General features: G+C 39.2%; 1 protein-coding gene across 3 annotated transcripts in view; it reads right to left on the minus strand.

The window, feature by feature from the left end:
• Positions 1 to 15,790: 15,790 nt before the first annotated feature.
• LOC117400043 (myosin light chain kinase 3-like) overlaps positions 15,791 to 18,560 on the minus strand; it is a 77,646-nt gene continuing 74,876 nt past the window's right edge. For all 3 annotated transcript variants that reach the window (XM_059022622.1, XM_059022620.1, XM_059022621.1), the window contains exons 13-14: positions 17,122 to 17,192; positions 15,791 to 16,726 (exon numbers count right to left, since the gene is read on the minus strand). In XM_059022622.1, the coding sequence (XP_058878605.1) occupies positions 17,132 to 17,192 (61 nt within the window). In that variant the 3' untranslated portion in view covers positions 15,791 to 16,726; positions 17,122 to 17,131. The remainder of the gene's footprint in view (positions 16,727 to 17,121; positions 17,193 to 18,560) is intronic.

An 18,560-nucleotide genomic window follows, 5' to 3' on the forward strand; every position in this document is an offset into this window, starting at 1 on the left:
CACCACCAAGACCCTGCCTAGATCAGGCCGTCCCTCCAAACTCAAGAAGGAGACTGATCAGAGAGGCTACCAAGAGACCAACAGCAACTTTGCAAGAGCTACAGGCTTTTATGGCCAAGACTGGTCAAAGTGTGCATGTGACAACAATATCCCAAGCGCTCCACAAATCTGGCCTGTATGGTAGGGTGGCAAGAAGGAAGCCATTACTCAAGAAAGCCCACCTTGTATCCCACTTGAAGTATGCAAAAAAAACACTCAGGAGATTCTGTAGCCATGTGGCAAAAGGTTTTGTGGTCTGACGAAACTAAAATATAACTTTTTTGGCCTAAATGCAAAGCGTTATGTTTGGCACAAACCCAACATAGCGCATCACCCAAAGAACACCATCCCTACTGTGAAGCATGGTGGTGGCAGCATCATGTTATGGGGATGTTTCTCACTGGCAGGGACTGGGGCACTTTTCAGGATAGAAGGGAAAATGAATGGAGCAAAGTACAGAGAAGTCCTTGAGGAAAGACTGCTGCCCTCTGCAAGAAAGCTGAAACTGGGACGGAAGTTCACCTTTCAGCATGACAACGACCCAAAGCACACAGTGGCCCAGTCAGAGCACCGACCTAAATCCAATCGAAAATTTGTGGCATGACTTGAAGATTGCTGTTCATCAACGCTCCCCAAGGAACTTGATAGAGCTTGAATGGTCAAATATTGCCAAATCTAGGTGTGCAAAGTTGGTAGAGACCTATCCCAACAGACTCACAGCTGTAATTGCTGCCAAAGTACTTTCACCAAGTATTAACTCAGGGGGTGGAGACTTATCCAATTATGATCTTTCAGTTTTGTAGTTCAGTTTTAATATATATATTTTTTTCTCAATACAAACTTTTTTCCCCTTAACAGTGTGGAGTATAGTGTGTAGATAAGTGGAAAAAATGCATGAAACTCTGAGGCACTGACACAACAAAATGTGAACAAATGTTCAAGGGGGTGTAGACTTTCTATAGGCACTGTATATATATATATATATATATATATATATATATATATATATATATATATATACATATATATATATATATATATATATATATATATATATATATATATATATATATATATATATATATATACATATATATATATATATAGTAACACAGCAGTTGTTTTATTGCTTAATTATCCCCTGCATCTGGTGATTATTATTAGATTAGAGCCAGGTGCAAGGTATAAAACAGAAGCAGTTAGTTTGCCCTGGGTTGCTGAGTAGAAGGAGGCAGAAGAGGTGCTCTGCTTCTGAGCAGTCGACAGAAAAGTGTGTGTGCAGTGTAAACCTGTGTGTTTTGTTTGAAGCTTTTTTGTGTTACAGGTAAACGGCCTAGCTGTCCTGTGTTAGTTAGGTTCCTGTGTGTCTAGTTAGTGCTTGTACAGAGCTAAGTGTTTACTTTGTGTTTTCAATTTGTTTGTTTATTAAAAATAGTGTGTCAGCTCGTGAAAATCCATTTCTGGTGTCCTGGGTCTATTTTTAAAGGGGCAACGAACCGTGAGTGGTGCCGGCCGGTTCACAATATATATATATATATATATATATATATATATATATATATATATATATATATATATATATATATATATATACACGCACACACACACAGGATCTACTATAGTATATACATTTGTGATGAAAACCTGCATGTACACTGAACTGTCCCAATGATGTGTTGCAGCACATTGTATTATGAAAATTTTGAAGGCACTGCATTTTAATTTTGCTTGTTCCCTTTAAGGTGTGTTGTTTGAATTCAATTATATTTTCATCATGTATACAACTGAAAGAAATACAGTAATGCTATTTACTTACTTCACAACTATGTGGGCGATTAGTAGTGATAACTGTGAGCAATGTTTTTATTCACACTTTAGCTTAATAAAAATATCCTCAGAACCTATATTATATTATAAACCAAGTACTGATAACAGGAACATTGATAAAGATAACCAATTTCAGTTAAAATCAACAAACAGCTAACTGGATAATTGGATTGATTTGATTAGAGCAACTGTTTTCTAATAACAGCAATAAATGCTTATTTGAACAACGTGCTAGTGAAGAGCCCTGGTAACAGCAATCTCACCAAACAAATTGACCTTCTGATGACTCTGCAGCATCAAGGCACAGAACAATTTTGTGTTCTATCGCAGTCAGCCCTTCCTGTGACCTCAGTAAAACCCTTTAGCGCTTTTTCCCACATAGCTTCACTAAAACCCACTGACGAGAGTTTTGGTTTATTTGTTCAGGTGAATAAACTGTATCAAATACTGGTTTCTCATTTGCTTTTAATTAGGCTTGTAGAATCTGTTCTTTCATCTAGAGAGGAATCTGTATCGGCCCACTACTGGTTATTGCAAATTTTACACAAATAATTTAAAGCATACTGGGAAAAAAGACCTCATTATGTGGACTTCAAACTTTGTGTTTTTCAGCAACCACAAACTTTAATGGAAGAAAACCTTGTTTAAAACCTTGTTAAAATAGTTTCCTCGTCAAAAGGAGCAGTGCTAACTTGTAGGTACAGTTTACATAGGTGACAGATTCCAATCCAAGCAACAAATACGCATTATAATGGTAGTAATGCAGTTTTGTAATCCTACAGTGCATAAACCAATGCTTTGGTTCAGTTTTTACCTTACATAACAGTTTTATTTCATTGTAGTAACATTGTAATGTATCCTGTAACAAATGCCACTATAAAAAATGTAATTATAAATATGACTTATTTAATACACTCTGTGACAAGATACGAGTGGTGTGTTGTACAAAAGGACTGTCCAGACAATGTTCCCAGTGCAAAACGTCTGTATTTATTTAAACTGAATAAATAATAAACAATTGCCCCTATATCAACAATGGTATAGGGGAAGTGAATACGGCGGGTTGCAGTCCCAAACGAAAAACACTCCAACACTCCCTTCGTCTGGTCCAGTCGAGATTAACCGCGCCTGTCCCAGTCGGTCACGGAGCATGGGCTATGGAGATGGCATTGACCTTTCTAAAGCCCACACAGAACCGAGTGGAGCTATCCTTTTTAGCCACCATCATGATCGGACTGCACCACTCGCTCCAGGAAGGCTCAGTGACTCCAAGCTCGAGCATATCCCTCACCTCCTGGCCAACAGGGACCCTATGGCTTTCTGGAATCTGGTACGGTCTCTCTCTAACTGTGACACCTGCTGGAGTAATAATAGTATGTTTAATAACATTAGTTCTACCGGGCAATTTAGAAAAAACATCACCAAACTGTTTCACCAGCTCGTGGAGCTTCTTATCAGGAACTAACTTTTCCCCCAATCGTAATATTAACTGTGGCGGGTGGATTCACAGTGGGACCAAAATCCTCTTCTAAACTATAATTAGCTATAAACAGGCCTCCCATTCTTTCCAGGGTTTTAGCAAATTAATGTGATACATTTCAGTTTTATTTCGGCGATCGGGTTGTCTAATTTCATAGTTTACATTACCAATTGCCCGTATCACCTCATATGGTCCCTGCCACTTAGCATACAGTTTAGTTTCTGACATAGGAAGTAACGACAGTACCTTATCTCCTGGCTGAAAAGTCTGAATCCATGCTTATTTATTGTACTGTTCTTCTTGGTGATGCTGAGCCTGTTTTAAATTCTTGTGTGCCAAACGACCAACCAATTCCAGGCGGTCTCTTAACATTATTACATATTTATGTTTTTAGAACTTTTATTTTACTCTTCCCATCCCCATCCTTTTTTTACAAGATGTAGGACACCTCGTGGTTGTCTCCCGTATAGCAGCTCAAAGGGAGAAAACCCGGTCGAGCTCTGAGGTACCTCTCTCATTGCAAATATCAGGTAGGGAACGAGTTTAGCCCAATGTCTCTGCTCTTGGTTGACAAACCGCCTCAGCATCTGTTTTTTTTTTGTTTGTTTGTTTGTTTTGTTTTTTTTAATTTAGTCGTTGCCAATTATTTTTATTATTTTCTCCCAATTTAGAATGGCCAATTATTTTTTAAGCTCAGCTCACCACTACCACCCCTGCGCTGACTCGGAAGCAGCGAAGACAAACACACACTGTCCTCCGAAGCATGTGCCGTCAGCCGACCGCTTTTTTTCACGCTGCAGACTCACCATGCAGCCACCCGAGAGCCACAGCGTCGGAGGACAACGCAGCTCTCAGGCAGCTTACAGGCAAGCACACAGGCGCCTGGCCAGACTACAGGTGTCGCTGGTGCGCGGTGAGCCGAGGACACCCTGGTCGACCCAACCCTCCCTCCCCCCGGGCGTCGCTCGGCCAATTGTGCGTCACCCCCTGGGAGCTCCCGTCCACGGTCGGCTGTGGAATAGCCTGGACTCGAACTCTCAACGTCCAGACTATAGAGCGCATCCTGCACTCCACGTGGAGCGCCTTTACTGGATGCGCCACTCGGGAGCCCACAGCATCTGTTTTAACGTCTGATTAAAATGTTCCACAAGTCCGTCTGTCTGTGGGTGGTAAACGGATGTCCGAATGGACCAAATTTGCAGTCATTTATACAATTCCTTTAAACATTGAACCTTGAAGTTAGTTCCATGATCAGTCAGAATATTTTTGGGGATCCCTACTCTCACGATAATCTGTACTAACTCTTTTGCAATTGCCAATGCACTAGTGGACCTCAATGGTACTGCCTCGAAATATCTTATTGTGTAGTCCACCACTACTAAAATATGCGTATATACAGAATCAGACTGACTCAATGGGCCCACTATAGCCATAGCAATGCGTTCAAAGGGAATATTAATCAGGGGCAGTGGGACCAGCGGGGCCGGGCGAACCAACCCCAGCGCTACTTGCTGGCATTCCAGACATGCTGCTGCATACCTCGTCACCTCACTATATGCCCCCGCCCAATAAAATCGAGCCAATATTCATTCCTGAGTCTTTTTGCTACCTTGATGTCCCGAACAAGAGATATTGTGAGCCATCCACATGATCTCACTTCAAAAAGACTGGGGAACGAGTAATTGCTTTACAGTCAGTTCTGTGCTTGGGATACCCTATACAATAAATGCCTGAATACAATGTGGTGAGAGTATGCGAGCATCCGATTGCCATCTACTTCCTTCCCCTCGATAGACCGAACCTGCCCCCAGATATTAGCCAGCGTAGGGCCATTTGTTTGTTCCCACGCTAGATCAGCATCTCAGTCCCAGACTTTCGGTATATTGAGTGAGGCTATTGTAGCTTCAGTACTAGGGGTCTCAGTAATCCGGCCCGGCAGGTCACACTGGATCCCAATCCCCTTTTCTTGGTGTTTGTTAGACATTTACGAGTCTCCCACCAAACCCCAACCTTGTCTCATTGATGTTCCCTCCCATCGTTCCACCCTTTGTTCTCATTTTGTTTTCTTGGGGCGGAACTGAGAGTTGAACAAATCAGCGTGCAGCGGGAACATTTTTCCAATAGCTTCCCCCGCTGCTCCCGTGGTCTTACCGGAGACTGGCTTTCCCATTTCATTTAGCACATTTCAAAATGTGGCCAGTCTCAACCCAAAATAACTGGATATGGCAACCTTCTTACCACATGATTACATAGCAGGTATGAAAGCCTAACATCACATCTATTTTAATGAGGTGGTAGTCCTGTTTATCTCCATGGATACGGGAGATGACCACTAACCCACGTGACCACCAACATACCCCCACCAAGAGAGCTTCCTCAGTTAAGGTTTGCCCGCACCCTGAGTCCACTGGTGCATGGGTACTCACATTGCCAATCCGTACATCAACAATACAAGGCCCCTCCCAATCATTACCCCCGGAGTTACCTGCCGCCAGTCGAAATTAGTGTGAGGAAATCTGCTTTTAATTCTGCATCTGCTGCTACACAGCAGTAGGGCTCTGGACTCTTGACTGGAGGGTCGTGGGTTCAATCCCAGGTGGGGGGACACGGCTGCTGTACCCTTGAGCAAGGTACTTTACCTCGATTGCTCCAGTAAAAACCCAACTGTATAAATGGGTAATTGTATGTAAAAATAATGTCATATCTTGTATCTTGTAACAATTGTAAGTCGCCCTGGATAAGGGCATCTGCTAAGAAATAAAATTATATATATATATATATATATATATATATATATATATATATATATATATATATATATACACATATATACAGCTCTGGAAAAAATTAAGAGACCGCTGCAAATTTATCAGTTTCTCTGGTTTTACTATTTATAGGTATGTGTTTGGGTAAAATGAACATTTTTGTTTTATTCTATAAACTACTAACAACATTTCTCCCAAATTCCAAATAAAAATTTTGTCATTTAGAGCATTTATTTGCAGAAAATGACAACTGGTCAAAATAACAAAAAAGATGCAGTGTTGTCAGACCTCGAGTAATGCAAAGAAAATAAGTTCATATTCATTTTTAAACAACACAATACAGAACCCCCAGCTTTTGTGAAGCATTGTTTGCTGACTGACAGAGTTCCAAGCATGCTTTAGCAAGAGCATAGCATCTAACAGAGACAATTTATTTACATTGAATTTTCATGCTGATGCGCATCGCTTTTCTCTTTCCAGCCTTGCTTGCTGTTGCAGTCAATGCTGTTTTTTGAAACTATCAACCCGACACTGCGTATAGGGATTAAATAGCCAAGGTACAGTACAGGGGTAATCACTCAGTAACAAGGTGCAAACAGCTGATGGATCGATCTGTCAAGCTTTTACTACAGTAAAGTGCTGCCTTTTGTATTTACATCTATGCGAATGGCAAGGTAACGAGATTCAAACAGGTGAGTTTGCCCAAAATATACGCCGTGCTTAACACGGTATAAACGATGTCTTTGTTACTGAAATCAACCTGTAATAGCCCGAAATAACCCTGTACGGTGTAAGTGGTGGATACTGTATATATAATCTTGAAGGATGACGCTCGTAGAGACAAGGGTGTGCGTTATTAGCAACCTTGATAAAGACAACTTTCGGTTATTAACATTTTCCCAGGAACCAATCCCATCCCACAGACTAATGTTAATGGAATTCTGATATTAGCAACCGCACACCGCTTATTGACAACTTTATTACTAGTTGCCAGTGCTACAGAGCGCACTTGCATGATTTATATGCATACTTCATGCAGCTTTTATAACACAATGACTTTGCAACTGCGTATTTCTGGCGGACTGAGGCAGAATCGTGGCTTTGAAACTGGCTACGAAGCTGCACGCAGAATTGAGATGGATTTACAGCGGGAGGTGGTACATTGTAAAAAGCAGACAACATTGGACAATTTCTTATTTTTAAATTGTATTCTATGTTTGGGTATTTCGTTGTTATGTTCATTTTTTAACACCAACATTTAAAACACATGTATCAGTGCCATATTTGTACAACTACAGTATATATTGTTTCATATAAATACACTTGAAGGCTTTTCGCTTATTGGCAACTTTTGGTTAACGATAACTTTTTGCTAGGAACCGAGAGGTTGTTAATAAGCGGCATCTACTATATATATATACACAGTGAAGTCAGTTTAGAAGAATCACATCCGTCCTGGATGATTTAACAAGATGTTTATTGAACATGGTAAACAAATACAGACCACTGTCTGCCGTGGACCACGCAAAACTAAAATGAATTGTCACGCTCACTCAGGTAACCTCCGGCTCTGTCTTACGCTCTGTCTGACACTCTGTATGTCTGTCTGTCTGTCTGTCACTCACTCATTTTCCAACTCTCTCTGCACACTCAGGCATGCACTCTTATTTATCTCTTTTCCTAAACCATGCCCTCCATCCGCCCTCACCAATACCGGGCATGCCTCGATCTCCCGCCAGCATTGTGGGGGTGCAAATGCATGTCCAGGATTGATGAGCCTGGACAGACAGGCAACCCCCTTGTTAGCTAGTGGCGTGGCACAGCAAAACAGTATGGCATTGTGATAGAGAGAGAAAGGATCAATGCTGTAAATCTTCCTCCCAACCAGAAAGGGCGCTGTGTAAGGGGGAAGGTATGCTGCCTCCTAGATGTGCCACCTTGATGGTAGGTGGAAACCGGAAGGTAACCATATTAGGAGGGGCGCGTAGCTGCAGGTACTCAGGATGACTCCATTGCAGTCAGCTGCGGGGTAGCCTTCTATTTGAGAAACCATGTTGACGCTTTGATTGCAGGGAGAAGTTTGCTGGGTACAAAGGGGAAGCAGCTACGTCAGTACCTCCTTTTGCGCTGAGATACTGAGAGCGACCGGCTAAAGCCGATGTGTGTTTATGTATTACATGTTTGTTTTGTGTATTAACAGAGGAGCCGGAGGACGGGAGGCTGTAGCCAGCGAGCCACCACTTACCCCAGAGCACGCCCCTCATCGCACAGCACTACACCGCACAGCGCACACAACACAAGCCCCGGAAGAGAAGAACACATTTTCGTCCATGGAGGACTGTGGTTATCGGAGTTTCTGTTTGTTTTCTTTTGTTTTGAGCCTGGACCCTGCCGTGTTTTGCCCCAATACCATCTCTGGTAGCGGGGCTTATTATTTTTCAATTGTGGAATATTTTTGTGATATTTCTGTTTATTATTAAAAAGGATTATTTTTTGGGAGACAACAGTCTGGACATTCTACATCTCTTGCACTGCACCATTCATCCTGTCACAGGCATGTAAAACAAATGTTGAGCAAATGTCTAGGCCATTACAGTATGTTAGTTTGAGAATGAGAAGTGCTTTGTTCCCTGCAGTGTAGGGGGTTGACCACTAGATGTCATGAGTTCCTGCGCTCCGGAAAATCCATAGTTGCTTGTTTCCTAATGAATTAAGGATAACGGTCAATTGTTTAACTGCTTGTTGAAGTTAATGACACCTCGATAAAAAGTTTGAAAGATAATGTGTGAGAAAGGGGGCACTGTGGCTTTAAGAAATGGTGGCTACAGCTAGAAAAATACAAATCCCAGGATGCCAAGCGCCGGCTAGAGGAAGGGGCAGGGCAGCCTGGGGTTAAATAGGAAGTCTGCATAAGAGTAAGGGAAGTGCATGGGGAAGACCGAAGCAAGTGGTGGTGTGTTTACCAAACGAAAGGAACAAAGGAACCAAAAAGATGGCTTTAAAAACCAGTTGTACTGTCAGCGAAGAATGTATGTGTTGGTTCACTCTATTTAAAAACTAGTGTGTTAAAATAGTGTGGTCTTCACCAGTAAATCTGTTTATGTTTAGTTGTACTCACTGGGTGAGTAAAATCACTGCTAGTGAGGGTACCCAAAAGTGTGTAATATAATATGAGGGTTTAGTTAAATCCTACAATCAAGTGCTGTGTGCCGTAGTGGTTGTAGGGAACCCAAATGTGTTTTTTATATTATACTGAGGGTTAATCATATATTGCAGACATTGGGCTGTGTGCCGTAGTGTTTGAAAAACAAGCTTCCAAATGTGTTACGCCTTTGTTCTGGACTTGCTCAATTCCGAAATAACAAAACCCTGTTTGAAATAACGCCTGCTGCTTCCTGCACTCACACACTGGAAATAAATACACCGACAAGTGGTGGGAACTGTGTTTATTTAAAGTTTAGGATTTTTGTACAAACTAACAAGGACTGTTGTGTGACACTTGGCAACCGCTGGAACTCTGCTGCTGGGACCGTGTTACCCAGCGGTTATACTTACTTGTTTCCAGCAGGAGGAGACCGAACCCCTGAACCCTGCTCCCACCTATAATACTTACCTGTTGCCAGCAGGGGGGGACTGAACCCTGGGATCCTGCTCACGCCTGCAATACTTACCTGTCACCGGCAGGTGGAGACAAACTCCCGGACCAACGAAATGTGCTCTATATTTGCTTCCTGGTGCCACTGGGTGGAGCAGCCAGGAACTACACTTACCTGGGTGAGGAACACATAGAGAAAGAAACCACGTCTTAGTGGGGAGTCAAAAGGACATTAAAGAAATTAAAGACAAACTGGGCGACTTACACTCAGGACATTATTTTGAGGAGCCCTTGAGTTTTATTTAATCTTTTGCTTTGTGAGCAACAATTTCAAGAAATGAGTACAAATGCTTTACCTAAAAGGTACTATTTATTTAATGGGGTTACTTACTGTGGAGGTTAAACTTTTGACATTAACACTAACAACGTGCCTGAATGTATGTTTGTAAAAACTATGACATATCCTTAACAAAACAAGGAAAACCAGATACCTTGAACAAAATTTGGTAATGCTTTATATTAACATAATCCCGGGACTACAGACATTAACGAGGTAATTATCTGTATTTTTCTCTGATTACAATTTTCTTAAAATATCTATTAGGTTGGAGCTGAGGCTAGGTTTACGGTAATGAGTGAAATGATACATAATTACTTCTCTCAGATTATAACTACAGATAATGATCACCCTTTTAACATAAATCAATTCTAAAACTTCTAAAACTGGGGGGAATAAACAGGGCTTTACAGTAGAAGTATATTTGTTTTGGCTCTCATTAGCATAGTTTTCAGTATATTTAGTTTCACTTTGAATTGGTTGAAGTCTGTTGATCCTGCCACCACACTGCAAAATGTACGCCTTGTGCAGCAGGTATGGGGTCCCCACTAGAGAGTGACAGGGGAATAAAACTTAAGTCCTGTCCCATCCTGTCCTGTCAAAAATGTTCCGTCCCATCCCATCCCGTGATAAACAGAGATCAACTATTATTTGGAGGTACAGATATTTTCGTATTCATGTATAAAATTAGGGTTTGTAGGGTTTTGCATTAAACACTACTAGTAATTTGTTTTTAGTTTTTGTGTTTTCAGAAAAAAATACAGTGCAAGCACAGGGTCTTTATAAGCACAATGTGCTTATTATTAACATATTATTTTGTATGTTTACGGTAACAGTCAAGTTCCATGTCAGAGGCTCTTACGACTTTAAAGAGCAAAAAAAACTTCCTGTCTGCTGGTGGCAGAGTAGTCCCGTTCCTTCCCATTCCCGGAAGCTTAAATCCCGTACTTGCCCGTCCTGAGAGTTTTATTATTTTGATTTACTGGTCCCGCCCATTCCCGTGAGCTTCACTCCTGTACCATCCCGTCCCGCAAAATTTAACACAATTTTTTTCCCATACCGCGGGAATGTCACTCTCTAGTCCCCACCTGGTGCTAGAAGCACACATTATTATTATTATTATTATTATTTATTTCTTAGCAGACGCCCTTATCCAGGGCGACTTACAAGATATCACATTATTTTTACATACAATTACCCATTTATACATCGGTTGGGTTTTTACTGGAACAATCTAGGTAAAGTACCTTGCTCAAGGGTACAGCAGCAGTGTCCCCACCGGGGATTGAACCCACAACCCTCTGGTCAGGAGTCCAGAGCCCTAACCACTAACCACTACTCCACACTGCTGCCACATTATATCAAACTCATCTTTTTATTTACAAAAAAATATATCTGGTACTATACTAGGTTAAAGAAACCTCACAGTTAAGAGATACTTGCCACTGGAAAGCACACCTAGGGTCGCAAGCAGGTCATTGTGTAAGTGACAAGCAAAGGCTGACAGGAATGTTCTTTCATATCCCCAGATTTGTATATTTTCAATAACTCAGTTACAGAATATTTATGAAAATCAGAAATGCATATTACTTTAGGAGAATCCACAATAATTTGGCAATTTCTGGAAAACTGTGGCCTTAATTTTTAGCCACCATTGGGTCATCATTGGGCCCATTTCTTTGTACAGTATATTGTAATATACAGTAAGGGAGTCTTTTAATCACCCCAGGGGGGAAATACAGGGGTTCATATAGAGAGTGAGTATTTAGATCTATCACTGTTTACATCTTTTGAATATACCCCATTGACTGAAAAGAAGGGACATTTAAAAAATATCATTTTGTTTTCAGGTCATCTTCTTGTACATTTTCTGCTTCACAATAGTCATCTAAATTTTTTCTCAGTTATATTACAAGTAACATATTACTTTTATATTAAAATGACAAATTGCACAGCATTTTATTAAAAGGATACAACAGATGTATAATGCTTCATCTCATACTTTTTAACCTTTTGGAAGCAATGGTGTAATTTTGCAGCAGAGAAAAGTTGTAATACTTTCAGCAATACTATCAATAAAAACAACTTTGGAGTGAAATTACCATACTATAAGAATTATGTTATGATCAAATTACAATTACAAATAAAGTGGGCAAAACTTATTTGTTTATGTAGCACTGGAGGAAAACCTCAGGTAATTCGGCTCAGGTTAAAACGCTTGCAATATCAAAATGACACAGAATAGTTTAGGTCTTTTGCAAGAATAGTCCGAAACAGAAAATAGCATTACTAGTTTGTCTCAGTGTTTTCTAGTACTATGCTACAAGACTACACTTTTCATATGTTGTCTCTTTACCTATTTTATTTTCCATACTTTAACACTGTTGCTTAAATTCTGACGCAACAACCCACATCAATTGAATGGTGGTGCCATCTTGTTTGCATTGTTTGCAATAGTGAACTTTAAAATGTGTTTTAAAAGTGTACATTTCTTTAGTTAAATCCCCGCCTTCTTTCTTATTCCTCACTCCATTTAGAAGTTCCATTACTGACCTCTAGTGGTAGAATGAAGTTATGTAAAAATGCAAAGATAAAGCTAGTTAATTTGAAGGCTTATTCCAGGGGTGACAAACCCTGGGCCTGGAGAGCCACAATCCAGCAGGTTTTATAGGTAACCCTTAATCATCAATTTCTGAAGAATGCAAGCTGTTGATCAATTTGGCAAGTTAATTTACTCAATTAAATTAGGAGTGGTCAGCTCTGGTCCACGAGAGCTGCAGGGTGTTCAGATTTTTGTTCCAAATTATCTCTAAATTAGTTACTACTTACATTGAAAAAAATACTGCTTAAGTCAAAATGTAATTGTTCCAAGTCTTCAGAAATTGATGATTAAGGGTTACCTATAAAACCTGCTGGATTGTGGCTCTCCAGGACCAGGGTTGGCCACCCCTGGCCTATTCAATTGTTATAAAGCAGGGCTTCCCAACCCTGGTCCTGGGGACCCCCTGTGTCTTCTGGTTTTCATTCCAACTGAACTCTCAATTACTTAACTAAACCCTTAATTGAACTAATAATTTGCTTAATTAGACTTTTTAAATTGTTCTCAGCTCCTAAAAAGCTCCATAAAATGTTATAGCTACCTTGAAATCTGTAACTGTTTAAGGGCTGAAAAAATGCCTAATTAAGCAAATTATTAGTTCAATTAAGGGTTTAGTTAAGTAATTGAAGCTCAGTTGGAATGAAAACCAGAAGACACATGGGGTCCCCATGTCCAGGGTTGGGAAGCTCTGCTCGAAAGGATGGCAGATCTACTTCAGATCAAAAACATAGATAAGAAAATACAAAAGAATAACAGACACTCATTAAGTTAGTAAACATAATGATTTATTGTTGCATCATGATATTTGTACATAGTTTTTATCTATTAATATTATTTATTGAACTATAATTAACAATTGCAGACACACACTGAAAAATGATAATACAACATTCTAAAACACAGTCTTAAGAACATTCAACGACTTCAAACAAAGTTTGAACCAAAGAATGCATTTACAAAATGTTCAAGCTTAATTCTAACAATTCAAATAGGTAGTTTGCTGTTGCACAATAAGCCTTCATGGAAGGTGAGAATAAAGGTATGCAGATAAATTCATACTGCATTAAAACGCCCTTTTAGCTGGTAGCAGAAATCTATTGTACTCAAGTATCTGACAACCTGAAACTATATGCAGGGTATTGTTTTATATCGCCCATAACTGGAAGTGTATTGTAGCTTTGCTACATAATTTTGTGTTTGTTTTTGTAGTTAGTTTTAGATCACAGCGTGCCATACAAATTAATTTTGGATCCATAGTTACTTAAATCCGCTGCCTCACTGTAAAATATAAATCCTGGTGCAATGATTTAAAGCGTGAAAAACTGGTCAAACCTTGGCTACATCATCTAGGACAGTGGTACTCAACCCTGGTCCTGGAGGACCACCTACCCTGCTGGTTTTTGTTCCAACGAGCTCTCAGTTACTTAATTGAACCCTTAATTTAAGTAATAATTTGTTTAAATGTGACTTTCTAAATCATGTAACTTATAAAAAGTTGGAGAATTCAAGTTCCTTATACAATGTTATGCTTAACTTGGAACCCCAACTGTTTAAAATAATTAAAAGGCTCTGATTAGGCAAATTATTATTTCAATTAAGTAATTGCAAGCTTCGTTGGAACAAAAACCAGCAGGGTAGGGGGTCCTCCAGGACCAGGGTTGGGAACCACTGATCTAGGACAGTGGTACTCAACTCTGGCCCTTGAGATCTATTCCAGTCCTGGTCTTTATTCCAACCAGATCCTAAATTAGTTAACTGTCACTTAGCAGCTTGAATTAACTACATTAGAACCTGCTTGGACTAAAAACCTGGAGGATATAATTGAAGCCACTGGAGCAAAGTATGTGATAAGGCCTACTTATTTGAATCCAAGAAATCATGTTTGAAGTTTCAAGAATGGTGATGGTAATTAAACTAAATTAACTTGTGTTTTGTGACACACAATTTCCATTCTGTGCCCACCGTTTATCCACTTACATACAAGACTTTGATAACTTGAGTTGTCATGAGTTTGCTAGCGGCTTCAGTTGTTTGCATTCTTGTACATAGAGTAAGTCATAAGAAAATGGTGCTCGCAAACAATCTCTCACTTAAATATATTTTATGACTTTCACTGCTTTTATCTTTCCTAAAATGATGTTGTATTGACAAATAAATTCATCGATGTCTGGGGTTTAAGTACAAAAGTAACTTAGAGTAATTGAGATTCAGACTGATACATACAGTACTGTAGGCAACAGAACTGAACACTTTTTTGTTCTGTGAATTTTACTTTGTATGTAACATTGGGCCAGAACTAAAGACATTCATAACTAACCAAACAATATGCAATATTTTTTAATGACTTTCGTAATACTAACACACCTTTTTTCCAGTTTTCTGAACTTGCAGTATGCAAGCGTTTCTCCATTATGTTACCTCTGTATAGGACATCTGGAAGTTTTGAGTGTCTTGGATACATACAGTGAATGCATAATAAAGTGCACATACAGTAGCTTACACAATTCAAATCCACACACTCAGTTCATTCCCATCATAAACACAAGCAACATTACACCAGTAGAACAAAATTGCTACCTAACTAACTATGTAATGATTCACAGTTTGTGATTTTTTTGGATTTTAGTAATAACTTCCACTTTAACTGCAGTATTTAGTTTCAAAACATGTTACCTAAATTAGGAATACATTAGCAATAATAATAAAAAAAAACATGCCTTTTACACTTTGCAAAGTATAACCATATTTAATGAAAACCCTATTATGCTGATTAAAACCACATTGCAATATCATAACTGTTTTCTTTTTTAATCCCGCAGAAATTTAACATACATTGCCTGGCCACTTCATTAGGGTTTGGAAGCTGGTTGTCCTGATCACAACCTTACAGAGTTATTAAGGGACACTGGGTGGACCGCTTGAATATGCTCCACACCAGGGCCATGCTGAGTCCAATTGGGCCTGGCTCTGTATAAATCAGTCAATTTAATTTCACAATAAATACTACATTTAAATGAGGCAACTAGCACAATACATACAATAACAGTGCTTATTAAAACCAAAATCAGCATATTACAATTTGTCATTTATATATATATATATATATATATATATATATATATATATATATATATATATATATACACACACACAAATAAATGACATGCTTATGATATTATTTAGCATACCTTAAAAGAGGCAGTTATTACATATTGCCCACTGTTTAGAATAAATATTTTAATTTTAGCAATTGTTTTAGGAAAGCTGACATATGAGCAATTCCAGTGGCAAACACACATTCCAAATTCAAGGGTTAGGTTGTGCACCACATTGCAGTGCAACAATACTGGCTATACAGTGCCGAATAAAAGTTAACTTTTTTGACAGTACTTATATAACTTTTCACTTATGAGACCAATGTTGTCTGTATGATAAACAAGCATGCTATAGTACTTACTGTATCTTCAACCATGCATTATTTTTCTGAAACTTTAAATCAAATGAAGTTCTGGTGTAGAGAATGTGCAGTGTAATGTGTATTCACATCAAAAGTGGTTTTAATTCTTCAGGATGTAACGTCGGTTCCACTATCCCATCCTCTAGTTGGATAAGCTGTACTTTGTCCGGCACCTTAGACTGTCTCTGAGGAAAGAGCCAAAGCTGCTTTCTTCTCCACTTCTTCCATTGACATTATGCATCCCTTCTTTTTAATGTATTTGTATTGAATTCAATTGAAAATGTCATTAATGCTTGTATTCATATTGTGACTGTATGGTCAATGCTTTGTGTCTGTGCCTCTTTGATGTCCAAAATATGAATTCTGACTGCAACTTAAACACACATTTTGTAGGCTTAAAGTTTTACCAAATTAAATATTATAATACATTTAACCAACAATATATTTGAAATGCATTTTCTTTCAATCAATATATTTTGAAGTTCTTAATATACAGATGTAGCTGTTTTTTTCTTGTCCAGTATCATACAGGCACAGTGGTGTTGGTCCAGTTGACTGAGGCTCATGTCATCACAAGTCATCAGTGTTTTGATATCTGATGACAACAGCAACCAGCTTGTGTCTATTCTATGGAAACAAAAAAACATCCTTTATCAGCATCCTTTAAGAACCTCTCACTTTATCACTTTATGTACAGTAAAGTATGCAGACTACAGTAAACACAGCCCGTATCTTTAAAAAATAAATCACATGGAATTCAGTACTAATATACTAGGTCAGATTAATCAATTTGCACAATTTTTGTGAAAGGAAAATTAAACTAGCAATGTTATTAAACTATTAGCAAATCATTTTAGTAAGCATACAAGGCAGCATTTTGAGAACATGTGTACTCAGTAACATGTATTGTTTTAATAAAAGGTACATTGATTTTTATCTGTAGATATTTTCAGATTAATACTTTAAATACAATTTTATTGTTTTTGTTATGCCCATCAAAATATTTGGAGCTTGAGATATACCTTAAACATTTCAGTTTTCTGAAATGCTACTCCTCTGAAGGTGGTGCGTGTGATGAGTGGCACTTGTTATTCTGAAAAAAAAAACCACACACACAGTTCAACACAAAAATGCTAAACTTAATTTCCAAGCAAAGCCCATAATCTCTAAGATATACTTTAAAGAATAAGTCTTCCCTTACCACAGATATTTTTGGCGGTTTTACCATTCTTTTCCCATGGTTATATGATGCATGTATCGTAGTTTACCCTGGTTTGTCATGTTTATTAATATGCTTTTTTATGCTTTACAAGCTTTCACTAGGCTTTATTACACTTTGCTATGCTTTTACTATGGCAAATTGTATAAAGGTTCAGATGCTACCTTTGGCTTACATGTTTCTATCAGCATTGTATCTGTTACTTAATACCAACATTGCCTATTTAGGGCCTGGTAACTTACATAAAATATCTCTTCCTAATTAAATTAGTTTTAAAAATAAATTAAGCACATTGATAGAGAAAAACAGAACAAATTATTCTGAAAATAACAAAAGAAAGTTAAAGTAAAAACGATCCTTTCTACAGCATGCCCTTACAGAACAGACCACTCTTCATCTCTGTGCCCCAGAGCAGCTTCCTACAGTTTTAGCACCCTGCTGCCTCCTTCTTCTCCACCCATCATGTCTCTTTCGTCAATCCTATCCACGGCTCAGCACACCCATCAGCATCTCGCTCCCAGGATAAATATGGCCACTCTATTAAATTCTGATCTGCAATAATTTCTATACTGGAACCTGCCTGGTCAAAGGCTGCCACTATCTCCACATATGCAGCTTTTGCGGCGACGCCCATTCCAAGTCTATCTGTCCCGTGTCCTGCAAATGACTAGCCGCCCTCCTTTCAGTTTCCACACCCATAAACATCATCGCCTTAGCGGAAGCTCTAAAACCCCACCATGACCAACAGTTCGTCAAATACCTAATCGACGGGCTCAAATACGAATTCTCCACCAGTCTCTCCCACCCGCCTTCATCATCATTCATCTGCAACAACTTTTGCTCAGCTACTGCCGAGCCCCAGGTCGTCTCCCCCTTATTCAAGTAGAAGTCGATAAAGGTTTCTTGGTGGGGCCCTTTCCAGCCCCTCCCTTTCCTCAATATCAAATTAGCCCAATAGGAATCGCTACCCGCAACATCTCTGGAAAAAACGGCTAATTATAGATCTGTCCGCCCCGAGAGGTTGTTCCACCAGCAGCATTAATGCACTGATCCTGCATGACAAGTTCTCACTTCATTATATCACTCTTTCAGATGCCATTAAATCCATCAAGCAGGCAGGTCAAGGAGCATGGCTAGCTAAAGCAGATATTTCGGACGCGTTCAAGGTGATGCCCATCCACACTTCCCTACGTCACTTATTCGGTGTCTACTGGAACGGAGGATTCTATTTCGCCACCCAGC

This window comes from Acipenser ruthenus, chromosome 4, assembly GCF_902713425.1.
Source record: "Acipenser ruthenus chromosome 4, fAciRut3.2 maternal haplotype, whole genome shotgun sequence".
Classification (NCBI taxonomy): domain Eukaryota; kingdom Metazoa; phylum Chordata; class Actinopteri; order Acipenseriformes; family Acipenseridae; genus Acipenser; species Acipenser ruthenus.